The sequence below is a fragment of the Pleurodeles waltl genome, chromosome 4_1 (genome assembly GCF_031143425.1).
Source record: "Pleurodeles waltl isolate 20211129_DDA chromosome 4_1, aPleWal1.hap1.20221129, whole genome shotgun sequence".
Classification (NCBI taxonomy): domain Eukaryota; kingdom Metazoa; phylum Chordata; class Amphibia; order Caudata; family Salamandridae; genus Pleurodeles; species Pleurodeles waltl.
Genome location: NC_090442.1, coordinates 376,874,468 through 376,888,846, shown reverse-complemented (window position 1 = coordinate 376,888,846; position 14,379 = coordinate 376,874,468). Strand labels below are relative to the sequence as shown.

The 14,379-nt window shown below is 43.3% G+C and overlaps 1 protein-coding gene across 19 annotated transcripts in view; it reads left to right on the top strand.

The window, feature by feature from the left end:
• Positions 1-14,379, top strand: part of C2CD5 (C2 calcium dependent domain containing 5) — a 669,580-nt gene that overhangs the window by 377,561 nt on the left and 277,640 nt on the right. For all 19 annotated transcript variants that reach the window (XM_069228566.1, XM_069228562.1, XM_069228551.1 and 16 more), the window contains 2 exons: positions 182-243; positions 9,131-9,229. In XM_069228566.1, the coding sequence (XP_069084667.1) occupies positions 182-243; positions 9,131-9,229 (161 nt within the window). The remainder of the gene's footprint in view (positions 1-181; positions 244-9,130; positions 9,230-14,379) is intronic.

Below are 14,379 nucleotides of genomic sequence, written 5' to 3'. Positions count from 1 at the left end.
GTTTTACATAATGTTATTCCTGTTTTGGAAAGCTAATCTTTTTTTAGACATTAGAAGCATCTGGATTGACCACTGAGTATTGTTGTATATTTACCGAAATATATGTGCTGCTTACTTGTTAATTCAGGAATTATACACCTCAGGAAAGACTTTACGATCCACTCATTGATTTCTTTAATAGGATTCTATAGCTGTAATACAGAAATAATGCCTGGAATAAATAATTGGACATCTGAAATCCAGGTAAGATATTTTTTTGATTTTCTTTTCAAGGTAACGGAAGACATTTTTGCTTTTAGACAGAGGTCATATGTGGGGGAAAGTATCTACAAGGAAATGAACGCATGTGTGTTTGGCTATTAAAGAACGAGTCTATAATTAATTAGCTGTAAAAAAAAAAAATGTTGAAACCTCGAACTGCATCAAGATGGGCAATCACAGGCCACATTTTCCTACTCCTTGTGATACACTCTTAAGCAAAAATACAGATCATTCGATGCACACATCTACCATTTTGTCATTTTTTTTTTTATAACACACAAGAATTATTCAACACGAATTCCAGCTATCATCGCAGGAGCATTCTCAAAATATCAGTTTTATCTGAATCACATCATTGCCTTATTTTTTTTTACCTCTGTGTTTTGGCAAAGTAACACGACCCCAAACCCATTTCTATGAGAATGCCTTTCCTCGCTAGAAGAGTTTGGGAGAGCCAATGAATTACTTAAAACGTGCATTCTGTAAGTATGATTTCGTTTTAAGAACTCAAAACTAGTCCTTAACCACCTTGTTCTAGAATCATACATTGCTGACTGCAATGATATTGCATACCTTAGGTACTGAAGAAACATTAAGGCACTTGTGTATGTTCTATAATCCAAATAAAACAGATTATGTTTCAAAGTTTATTACTTATTTCATCACACTTCACCATCTCACTTCTTATTTTTTCCTTTGTGTTCTAATTTAAACCGTTTGGGTCTGTGAAAGTTCTAATGATGGAGAGGAAACAATTAACTGAACTCTAATGACCATTGACCAAAATAACACATTCAGGTACATCTTGCTTAGTGGGTTTGTTTTTGGAATCAAACAGAACATAGATTAACAGTTAAATAAGTATAATACTAGTCATAAATATTGACAAAATAACATTGAATTAGACGTTGAACGGGCTGCTTCAACTGGATTAGAGACCAGGAATCAGAATCTATTTTGGAAATGCCTACCATTTAAAAAATTGAATTCCCTGCTTATTGCTATATAGCTGTTCCTATCGTAGCAGCAAAGGGCATATCACAAAGTAATTAAATTCTATTTCATTATAATCTGTTTTTGACATTTCACCTGTCATCTGATAATTCCACATAGGTTTATGAAACAGTAGTGCAGTCATTATTATGCCATGGTTTAGGCAAAGTTTAGCAGTGAATTCCTTCAGAAGCGTTCTAATCATAATACACTTAACACCACATCTGTCTCCTCTGGGAGAAGCATGATTTCTCCCATAAGGTTCTATCTGTGTTCACATTCTTGCACTTCTCCTGACTGGGATTGGACTGTATTACTGCACTGTGTTGGAAGTGGCCCTTTTTGCAGGGTTATCCCGAAACTTTTTGCCGCCTTCCTCCTATTTTTTCAGGTCTGTTTTTGATGGTTTGTCTGTGCACACTTTACCACTGCTAATCAGTGGTAAGTGCAAGTGCTCCCTATAGAAATTGTACTGTTGATTGCTTTATCCATGATTGGCATATTTGATTTACTAGTAAGTCCCTAGTAAAGTGCGCTAGTGGTGCCCGGGCCTGTAAATCAAATGCTACTAATGGGCCTGCAGCACTGGTTGTGCCACCCACATTAGTAGCCCTGTAACCATGGCTCAGACCTGCCACTGCAGTGTCTATGTGTGCAGTCTTAAACTGCCAATTCGAATTTCCAGGCCTAAAACTTCCCTTTTGCTACATGTCAGGCACCCCTAAGGTATGCCCTAGGTAGCAGCTCCAGGGGCAGGGTGCAGTGTATGTTTAAGGTAGGACATATACTAGTGTGTTTTATATGTCCTAACAGTGAAATACTGCCAAATTCGGATTTCACTGTGCAAGGCCTATCCCTCTCATAGGTTAACATGGGGGCTGCCTTAAATATTTTTAAAGTGCAGATTCCCCCTGAGAGCAGATAAAAATTTGAAGTTTAGGGTCTCTGAAATCACAATGGAAAAAACATCTTTTATTGAAGTTGGTTTTTAAATTGTCTGTTTGAAAATGCCACTTTTAGGAAGTAGGCATTTTCTTGCCTAAACCATTCTGTGACTGCCTGTTTGTGGATTCCCCGTCTGGGTCAGTTTGACAGTTGGGCTGTTCACACCTCTTCTCTAGACAGGAACACAAAAGGAGGCGGGTTGTAGCCTGCATATCCTGATGAGCCATCTGAGCTAGAAGGGAGGGAGGAGTGGTCGTTCATACCTGAAAGGACTGTGCCTGCCCTCACACATTGCAGTCTCTGACCCCCTTGTGTGTCTCTGGGGCCTGGCCTGGACAAGAAAGGATCTTGCAAACACTTCAGACTTTGCTTTGAAGTTTGCAAACTTCAGAGGCAGAACAGGGTAAGGAAGAAAACCCAAAACCCCAGACTTTTAGAATCTTTCTGGAATCAAGAGGAACCTCTGCCAAGGAGAAGAGCTAAAGAGCTGTGCTGCTTTGCTGGACTGGCTTGCAGTTGCTGCTTCTGCCTGAAAAGAGTGCAAAGGGTGAACTTTGCTGCGTGTCCTGCTTGAGAAAGTTCTCCAGGGCTTGGAGTAGGGCTTGCCTCCTGTTGGAAGTCTCAGGGACACCAAAGACTTCAGTTTCCTCGGCCTGCAGCACTGGGAACTGTGTTTTTTGTGCTGTTCAAGAGGAGAAACCACAGTGCTGCTGCCAACGATGCCGCTGGCCTGCACCGTGACCTGCTGACGCCGCACAGAGTTGCATTGCCCTGCTTTGCACCACGACCCTGGTCTCACTGACGCCGCCATCAGACGACTTGACCGAGCCGCTGCTCGCACCGCGACCTGTGGGCCCCGCATTCCATCATTGCCTGCTCACGCCACAGCCTGGGCCTCCCAGACGATGATGCTCCTGCTGACACCGCTCGTGAGGAGCACAAAGCACCGTCCCGTCCCGCAGCCCCAGTCCACTGACGCCAGCACCATCTACTCCAGTGTCGTCACCAGACATCCCTGCCTGCACCGTAGCCTGTGGACATCGCTTGTGAGGGTCATGAAGCACCGTCCCATCCCGCACCGGTGGCTTGGGCCTACAGACGACAGCGATTCCGCAACGACAACACCGCTGCCTGCACCGTGACCTGTGGACACCGCACGTTGCACCGCCCCGCTTCATACTGCAGCCCTGGTCTCACAGAGGCCCGCTGGACGCCGTCACCGTGACCTGTGGGCACCGCACGTTGCATCGTCCCGCTTTGCACCGCAGCCCCAGCTCCATCCACACCAGTACTCTTGACTTCATCAGCCCGGAGATCGATCAGCAACACATGTGACTTCAAGGGCCCGATGACTCTTGCACAGACTCTGGAACCGACATCAGCGACGCCGCTCTCCGGAGCTCACAGCGAGGATCACGACGCCCTATAACTCCAAGGTACTATTTGCAGGTCTTCCTGACACCATAGCTGGCCTGCGACGCCACGGCCAGCCTGAACTATTGGTTTTGTTGATCACAACGCCGTGATAGCCCCAGGTGGTGCTATTGACTTCAAGGAACTTTATTTTTGAGTAAATCTTGCAGAATTCATATTTTTATTGCTGTATGTTGGATTGTTATTGGATTTGGTCTTGTTTTAAATAGATAAATATTGGCTATTTTTCTAAAACTGGTGTGGTGTCCTTTTGTAGTGTTTTCACTGTGTAACTGTGTGTGTTATGTGCAAATGCTCTACACATTGCTTCTGAGATAAGCCTGACTGCTCGTGCCAAGCTACCAAGGTGGTGAGCAAGGGTTATCTGAGGAGGTATCTCCCTTATCCTGACTAGAGTGAGGGTCCCTATTTGGACAGGGTGCAAACCGACTGCCAGCTAGAGACCCCATTTCTAACACACTGGAAAACATTTCTCACTCTTTCCTAAGCTGTCTAACTCCGTATGAGGCTGTGTTTGTCAAGAGACTACACGGATTTTCAATAGATTCCATAATGCCCTAAACCTTTGCACCATTCTAGATGATTTTTATTCAGTGTGATAGGAGGCTTCTGAAGACACTGCTTTGGGTGTTATTCCTCATGAGAATCTTCACATTCACATTCCTTTGGTAGCTGACCAAAGCACCTTGTTAACCTTGGGACTGGACATGTGTTTCCCAAGTACATATCTGATCAACACTTGATCTTAAAGAAAAGATTACTAGGATAGCCTGGTGTTTGGGGAGAATGTGGCTAAACAGATTTTAACTAAGATATGTGAACTGGAAAATGATAATTATTTCCTCCTACTGCAGACATCAGATATGTTTGCAGCTGGCCTGGTGAGGATGGAGATATGCTTATATTTTACCCATCAAGTGTGATGCTGTTCTAAATTACCCAGGAACAAGAAGAGGGTTTTGTAGAAAGTGCTGAAAATATCACAAAATCCACTGCCTCCATTCAGATGCAGGACCTCTTTAAAATGAAGGCCTGGATCCTCTTTGATGGATTTTCTGAGTCAGTGTTGAGGATGATGAGGTGAGGCCATATTTGTTTAGGAAGCGTCACATGCTCAGTGTAGTAACTGTTCTGTTCATTGGAGATACAAGGCTCATTGATTTGGTATAGACTGTTTTTGTATAGCAAGAAAGAAGACTCCTCCTCTCTCTAGCCAGCAGGTACGGAGCATATTCTGTAGATTCTGGAATGTTAACCTTGTTTAATGATGAAAGCAGGTATGAGTCAGATCTGCAAATGACTCGACCTGTTGATGCTCTACAATGTGTTTTTTGCCTCAGGGATGAAAACTTAGATAGAAAGGTGACCTGCTCACAGTAGATGACCTGCACTTGTCGACTGGTGCGACCACTTCCTCATCACATTCTAACTTCCCCTCTCTCATGTTGTAATCCTGGCATAACCAAAAAAGTTTGGCAACACAAAGAACATCTCCTGCAGCACTCTCATTAACACTGCTAAGAAGGTACTGCCAGATATCAGCCCCAACTCGGTTGTCAATGACCTGACTACTTACTGTTTCACCAGTTTGCCTGTTTTGATAGACAAAGTAGCTCCACTACCGAGCAAGAATAAAAGACCCACATCCTCTGCCATATGGTTCAATAAGTCCCTCTATGATGAAAAGAAAGATCTAATAATCCTTGAGGAGAAATGGAGGTAGTCACCCACTATCATTAACCTTGCACACATCTGATACGCAAGATTGCTTTGCCACAAACATATCTTTAGCGAAAAATCAGATCACTTTAGAACCCTTCTCAACCCTGCCATGAACAGGCCACACAAACTATTTAATCTGATCTAAACCACTAGCAAACCCCCACATCTTTAGCCATCAAATTTGACGACCCACTCAAGAAAGAAGAATTTGTACATTTATACGATGCCAACGTTAAATTGCTTTTCGATCATGATACACATCCAACCCTATATGAGGGATGCAAATCCAAAGGCTCCTGGCACAGTTTTGATGTAATCACTGAAGATGCCCTCTTTTAGAACAACTTGAAAACTAAACCTCCAACCATTCTCTAGTCCATATCCCAATCAGCATTGCAATAGACCTCTTCACACACATGCTAGTCTGCTTGCTGGACAACTCTGGTAACCTCTTTCGCAGCCAAGGATCCTTTCCTGATGCCCTGAAAACTGGTCAGGTGACCCCCACTACTAAAGAAACCCTCTGCCAATATGACTGACCTTAACAATTTCCTGCCATTACCAACCTCCCTTTACTAGCCAAAAACACTGAAACGTGTAGTGGAGCAACTCAGCCAGCACATCAAGGGCAACAATCTTCTTGATGAATTTCAATCTGGATTCAGTCAAGGCTGCAGCACCGAAACAGCACTGATACAGGTTATCAGCGATACCCTCTGAGTTCCAGATTCAGCCAGCTCCTGATCCTTCTTGACCTTTCTGCAGCCTTTAATGCTGTAAACCATCACGCACTTCTCAAGACACTAAAACAAAGAATGGGAATCTAAGGTGTAGCACTTTAGTGGTTTGAATTGTACCTCACAGGGAGATCTCAGATGATTTAAAATTGAAAACTGTTACTCTGCTCCAATTTGGACCAAGGTGTCCGTCAAGGCTCTATCCTTACTCTGACCCTATTTAATCTTTACACTGAACCACTAAGAGACATATTAAAAGAAGCCGGGATCCCTTACCACCTCTATACTGATGACACCCAATTCTACCTGAAAGTGTCCTCCATACACAGCATCTCATTACTCACCACCACCCTCAACTCCATTCAAGAATGGATGAGGTCTCATCACCTAAAACTGAATCCTGCTAAAATTGAATTTCATCTTATCTCTACCTCAAACTCTTCCCCTCTTATTTAATCATGGATGGATAATCTGAACATTCTTAACAGTGAACAGACCATCGCTGATAGTTCCAAATCCTTAGGTGTAATCTGGACAAAAGACTTAGGGGGTCATTCTGACCTTGGCGGACGGCGGAGGCCGTCCGCCAAGGTACCGCCGTCAGAACACCGCACCGCGGTCGAAAGACCGCGGCGGTGATTCTGACATTTGCCCTGTGCTGGCGGGCGGCCGCCAAAAGACCGCCCGCCAGCACAGGGCAAATCAACCTTCCCACTAGGATGCCGGCTCAGAATTGAGCCGGCGGAGTGGGAAGGTGCGACGGGTGCAGTTGCACCGGTCGCGTATTTCAGTGTCTGCTGGGCAGACACTGAAATACTTTTTGGGGCCCTCTTACGGCAGGGGCCTCCAGGGGCCCCGCAGCACCCCCTACCGCCATCCTGTTCATGGTGGGAGAGCCGCCATGAACAGGATGGCGGTAGGGGGTGTCAGAATCCCCATGGCGGCGGAGCGCGCTCCGCCGCCATGGAGGATTCAGACGGGCAGCGGAAAGTCGGCGGTACACCGCCGACTTTCCGTTTCTGGCCGCGGCTGAACCGCCGCGGTCAGAATGCCCAGCGGTGCACCGCCAGCCTGTTGGCGGTGCTACCGCCGACCTCCGCCATGGCGGTAATTACCGCCATGGTCAGAATGACCCCCTTAACCTCCAATCCCAAATCAACACCCTGGCCAAGAATACACACTTTCAACTGTGACTTCTCTGAGGGATCCGACGTTGCATTTCTGAGCAAGACCTGAAATCTCTTGTCCAATCTTTAGTACTCTCCAAAGTGGACTACTGTAATTCTCCCCTTGCAGGCCGCCCGAAGTCCCACCTACCTCCTTTAAAATCCATCCTCCACTCAGTTTTGCATTGCGTCTATCGGGCCAAAAGAAATGCCCATAACACACCTTTGTTGATAACTCTTTGCTGGCTTCCTAATGAAGCTAGGACCACATGTAATACTGCTTACATCACCCATAAAGACATTCACACTTCCCTCGCTACCTATCAAACAAACGAAAGTTATCAGGTGCCTCTGGACCTTCATGAAATGTTGAAAATCTGCTGCTTGAACCTCCAGCTTTCAAAAGGGAAAGGCTTATGACACAAACGTTCTCAGGTAATTCAATTAGAGTTTGGAATTTGCTACCTCCAAACCTTAAAACTGTTCTCTTCCAAAGAAATGTTTCACATAGTATACACCGTCACATTTAATGGTGTGACCCTGACTGTTACATAACGCTCTGGAGAGCTATCTGCTTTAACTCTGTAAATATGTAATATGTATCTTTGTAACTTCATCTGCTTTAACTTTTCTAAATATGTAATATGTAATGAATGTCATTTGTAAATACGTAACTCTCAACATGAGTAACCCTAGTAGCTATATGTATTGTCTACTACCATGTTACTCTGAATTTCTCATGTAAAGTTTCTCGCTCTACTGTAAAGCACTGTGACACCTATGGGTATCTGTACTCCAGTCCCTCACCCAGATATGCCTTCTAAAGGACTTGAAAGCCCTAGGCCTGAAAATATACCACAGAATTCTTCAGGGATTATATATTTATTCTCCTGCTGATGTCTTGGAGCGCCATTGTCAGATCACGGCTTTCATGGCCACTTTCTAGGACAAATGCAGCTTGGTAAAGAAGGGAATAGACTTTGTTCCTTTAGGGAAGCTCTCTTTCATTGGAGGAAAAGTGGTCTAATGCTTGCAAACGCAGGAGTTGTCTTTGTTAACATAGGTAAAGCTTCTTTCTATTTACATGCCCACCATGAATGACTTCAGGCAGTCTTATTAGCCAAAGTCCAGCCTGGCACTCTATGTAGGCCTGGGAGCTTGCCTCATGTATAGTACCTGACACAATTTGGGAAGAGGATTGTTGTGTATGGGGAATGAAATTTTACAAGATGCCAGGAGGGAGTTAATAGTATTAAACAAAAAATATATATGCTAATCAGTGGGATTCCTGCTTCAGTGTGCAGACTTTCCTTGAGTGAAGTACTGATTGTAATGAGAAAGAGGGCAATGGAGTTGATTTACAGTCATCTTATATATGACAATTGTATACATCCACTAGGATATTCAGTTGCCTGCTTTTGTAGGAACATGTAATGCATTTAATGCTGTAACATGTTGTCAATCATAGCATATGTTTTCAAGTGATATTCTGAGATATCATTTATGGTGACCTGTATGCCTTTTATTTCCTACTTTCCAAGCCTACAGAAAGTGATCTGTTATTTGATTGGGTGAAATCCCAGTATTAAAGTGCTTTGGTTCAGGGCACTGATGCTTTCTGGTTATCTGTGCCTCATCATATCACTGTAGTCATGAGGCACACCTCATCCACCAAAGTGTCATTGCTTTACACAAAACCTGGACAAACTCACATTAAAAAGTGTTTTTCAAATTTCACTAAGAGGTGATCTAAAAAGATGCATGAGTGAATGTTTATGGAGTTAGAATTATTATTTTGAAATATTTTCCTATGCATTTGTGTACAAATTGTTTTGTTGGCACATTTGTTTTAAGGTTATTTTACTTTTTCAGATGTTCACATCAGTAAGAGTAATGCGATTGAATAACATCTACCTCACAAATCAAACACTTAATAAAAGTTTCAATGATCTTTGTGAGAATTTGTTAAAGGTAAGGAGAATCTTTTCTTGCATCTGTGTCTATTGTAACTTGTATTTATTTAATAAAAATGTCACTTAAAAAAATTGTGGATATCCTATGCTCCTAACTGGTGGAGTCCAGCAATTTTAATTGCGTTTAAAGATGAAATAAAACCCATACATATGATCCATGTAATACCATATGATCATGTACCACAGAAAGTGATATTGGTCTGATGTGCCTGGGATAGCACGATTACCATACTTGTTTCTCATTGTGAGGATCTTCAAAGATATAACATATATGTATTTACTTATTTTTATTTTCTCTTCCTTGAGTCAGAGTCTGACAGGTTGGTTTTACAGCTCTGTAGCTTCAAGAACTCTTTCTTTAGACCTCTTGCATATACATACTGACATTACTGGAGTCTCGTAAACACCAAGACCTTGGAAATTTGATGTTGTAAAGTAGTTGAATAAGCAGTCATGGCAGGGGTATGAAAATGATAATGCCCAATTTCCGTCAGGGACTAGTGACTTAATACTTATTTAATCCAATGGATAACTAGACTTTAAATTGGTGTAAACAAAATGAAACTGAGGCATCATAATGTTGTAATTGGGTCACAGTGGTAGAAAGAGATCCAGTCCCTGTGGGAAATATTTAAAGGTCTATAATAAGTCACAAGCACATAATCTCAGTGTATGCTGGGATTGGCTCTAGGACCCCTGAGCCCACCCCCCAAGTAAAACATTTCCTCCTGCAAAAAAGGACAATGGAGGGTTTCAGGGCATGTACTGGACTATTATTGTCTGTGGGGCTGCAAAGTAAATGCAGAAATAGCGGCCCCTTCTAACAATTCTTTGGAGGCCAACATGACACACTAGTCTTTGTTCTGGTGAATGGGAGATTAATAAGACTTTCTAAAGTAAAATTCCAGCACTCTGGTTAGAGGCTTAAGAGGGAACCCAAGGGGTTGTCATCACTGCCCCATCGGGTCACTTCTGTATATTTATGTTCACCCTGGTTTTCTTATCCGTGCCCCATCCCTCTCTTCGTTTCTCTTTGTCCTCTTATCTCTGCCCTTTGTTCAACTTTCCTTTGATGCTGCAAGGAGAAAGGCTTCTAAACTAGTGACTTAACATGATCCCATCCAAAAATGTTAGTTTAGCCGTTGTGACCCGAAGCACTCTAGAAATCCTACTGCACAACCTTAAAAAAAAGTGGAATTCAACTTCATGGGATTTCACCTAGCTGCTTACATCACCACTATGTTGTTGGTAAATGTTGCTGCTCTTTTGTCAGACATTCAAAACCTAGAGCTTTTCTAGGTTCTGTTTCTATAGAAAATCTTCCCTCAAAGTATGTTTAAATGCAGTCTTTTACCAAACTGTCCATTTCAGTATTAAGCATTTCAAGTCTGATACTAGTTTAATATTCTTTTAGAGGTCTTTTGGAATGGTTCAGGTACATTTTCTGAAACCTGAGGCAAATAAGCATCTTTTTCAGGCAAGCACAGTTGGTGGAATGCTAATGGCCTCTGATGCTCTTCCTTTCAACAGCATGCAAGGCCAAGGTGTGGACCTCTCCAGCAATCAAAAGCTACTGTACAGCAGAGCACTGTTGTTGGGATCTGCACCTGGACCCCTCCTGTGCTGACTGAGATTGAGTGATGGGAAAATAGGGATGACAGTGAGGTTGTGGTGGAGAATAGAAACAGAAGGGAGATATGGAGAAGTATTGATTTGAAGACTGCACAAAAAGCTGGGGTGGTTACTAAAATACTGACACCAAAATTATTTCAGCAAGTAGGCATCTTTTGTTCAGCCCTCCATCGGACTGTGTGCTATTCCAGCACTACTTTTCTCTGCAGCTACCAGGCCGTTCATCTTCTAGACTTTAGATCCCTCTCAAACACTCACCCTTCAATGATCCATGCCGTTTCACAATGCACACACTCTGGTCTCTCCGGCACTCACCCACGCTCATAGAGGCGGCCTCAGCATGCACTGTTCCCTACCATCTCTTGGAATCCAGGCAGTTTGAAGACTTAAGGCAAGGTTGCGATTTCAGCAGATGGGAAGACCCGTCCGCCGAATTTTCGACGGGGACGTTGCCGCCTTACTGACAACCTTCCCACCGATCCCATTATGACTTTTCCACTGGGCTGACGGGTGGAAACTAAGGTTTCCGACCATCAGCCCAGTGTGGAAGTGGCGGCAGCATTGCTGCTGGCTTGTAATTGAGCCAGCGGCAATGCTGCCATCTGCAGGGGGCACCAGCACCCTCATAATGCACACTATCTACATAGCAGACATGAGGGTGCTGGGCAGGGGGACCCCTGCATTGCCCTGCACCAGGAATGGGCAGTGCAGGGGCCCCCCTGTGGCCCCATGCACCTGTTCTCCACCAGCCTTTTCATGGCTGTGAAACTGCAATGAAAAGGCTGGTGGAGAACAAAGTTGTAATCAGCAGGACGGTGCTGAGTTCAGCACCAAGCTGGCTGATTCCAATCTATACCACCGTCACCCCATCGGAAACGTTCTTGATTTGGCCGTCGGACCTCCAAACCGGCAGTGGTCATGACCGCCACTGCGAGTCTGGCAGTCTGTTGACCGCCAGACTCTTAATGAGGCCCTTAATCTTGCTTGCCTGTTATGTTTCCTCTGCTTCCATCACCACTGCAGTCAGCAACCTCAAACAGCTTGCATGCAGAAAATCTGTGTGTCTGCAGCAGTGCCTCTGTGGGTCTCCTTGGTGGTCGTTGAGATTTTTGTCTGTGGGGTGTGTTTTTCTGTAGGACTGTTTGTGTGTGTGCGTGCATTGGTGAGTGTGCACGCGCGCAGGGAGAGTTTGTGTATATCAGTCCGTGTGGGTGTAAGATGCAAGATGTGTGTCTAATGGGTGTGCTTATATGCAGAAATACATGTTTCCGAGTGTTGGCAAATGTATCTGTGAAGGGGGTGTATATCTTTGCAGTATGTTTGGATGCCTTTTGGGGAGTGCTTATCATTAGGTGTATCTGTGCAGGGTCGTAGTGTTTGTGTGTCTACAGCGATGTGCATCTGGAGGTGTAATAAGTCTTTGGACAGTGTGTTTGTGAAAGGTAGGTGTGTCAGGAAGAGGACTGCTCTCAGGATATGCTCCTGCTCCACCTAAAAAGATTTTTCATGCTCTCTAGCTCTAGGCTAAACGGAAAACCGGAGAAAGCAAGAAGATTCAGTGAAGAAACAGGAGTACTCAAAGGTAGAATAAAATAATTAGTTATGAAAACAAGGTTGGAAAGATCTCAGCAAAAAGTGAAAAAAAAAACCACATGAAATAAATGAATGAAGGTGCTTCAGGCTAGAGGGGGGGAGTGTTGCACTGTCCCATTTGTAATCAGCAGTTCACTGGTTTTAATTCTTGAGACAGGTCTGAAGGGTAATAATTGACTGCAGAGACAGTGACAATCTTTCATGCCTCACGAACGGAAGGAGTGTAATAATGAAATATTATTTGGATTCTCGAGGGTGAGGATTGCAGCAAAGTATTCTGTGTTGTGATTTCCATTTAATTATCCATAAGGAGCTTCAACAGCGAGAGATTACAGCGTTCCTCTTAAGCTAATTTTAAGGTAACTTTTGCAAAATAGATTGCAGAGCCGATAATGGCTGGTAAAAACCCTGTTATGGTTTATAGTGTAATAACTGATGTAATATTTCTGTGTTCCCTATGGATAGGTTTATTTTTTAGTCTCATTATTTGTGAAAGCTTGCCTCAAATGAAACCTTATGTAAAAGAAAACAGATAATTGATGCTTATTTGACTTCTTGTTGTTATGATGTGCGCTTCCCACTGTGCATATTGCTGAACGCATCCCAGAACAGTGGATGATTTATTTTCATCTAATGCATAAGACTGACAAGTGATGCACTTTGAAAATAAAGACTGGTAACCTTCTAAAGAGAAAGATGTTTGTTTCATTGTGCTAAACATAGTATAATTCAGTGTGTAGAACACAAAATTACCTTTTTATACTGAGCTGTCTTATACTTCTTCACTCAACGCTAAAGCAGACGTAGCTAAAACAAGCTTTGTCAAAGCCAGTAGACTGGCTTTTTTAAGAGACCTGTTTGTAAGACTGGGAGACTTAAGTGCTGCCCCTAGGTGTCCTAGAAAGAAATCCCCTAATGAAGCAACCTCTTAGGCTACTTCTGTATGGAAGCTGGGAGTAGGTTCCCTTTTTGAACACATTACATTAGCTTAGTTCAACTGTGCCCTGAAAGAGAGTGCAATGAAAGGGAGTCAGAAGATGAAGTTTATTGTAAGTGGTGAACCTTCAAAGGTATACACAGAAAAACATTGCATAGTCGTTTTTTTTTTTCGTTTTTTTTTTTACAAGTAGACAGTGCTTTGTTGCATCTTTAAGAAAGCCAATGTGCACCCACCTCATTAGTTTGTGAACAAAATGCAATGTAAATGTAAATTAATGCACAAGAATGATTACCAAACAGCACTGCACTAATGACCGGTTATGACATTCAAACACACCAATAAAGGGTATCCCCCTACCTAAGCTAGCTCATGTGTACCTTGAAGTGATTCCCACCTACAAGCACAACGAAAAATTATAGTTTTTCTTGTTGTAATGAACCTTCACCCACTCAAGTAGTGGCATGCTTCATCATCGGGTTCACCCTGGCTCTATTTCAGGGAGCTCTTTATATATTGTGGTGACCGGGAGAAGCCAAGTGTACTAATAAATGTCTCATCTACACCCAGGTATCTGTTGTAAATAAAAGAAGTATCCCTTGTATTTTATATGATTCAGCATAGTTACAGGTAACACCCCACCAAGTGCAGCATCCTTCATGCTCAGCCCACTCTCACCAGTTGACCATTCACACCAACCAAGTACTCATCAACATACCGTTGCGCGATATATATATATATATATATATGTATATATATATATATGTGTATGTATATATATATGTTCGATGGCATGTGTAGCTGCAGATACACATGCTGTGCACATCCCGCCATCAGGTGTTGGGCTCGGAGTGTTACAAGTTGTTTTTCTTCGAAGAAGTCTTTTCGAGTCACGAGACCGAGGGACTCCTCCCATTTCGGCTCCATTGCGCATGGGCGTCGACTCCATCTTAGATTGTTTTTTTTCCGCCATCGGGTTCGGACGT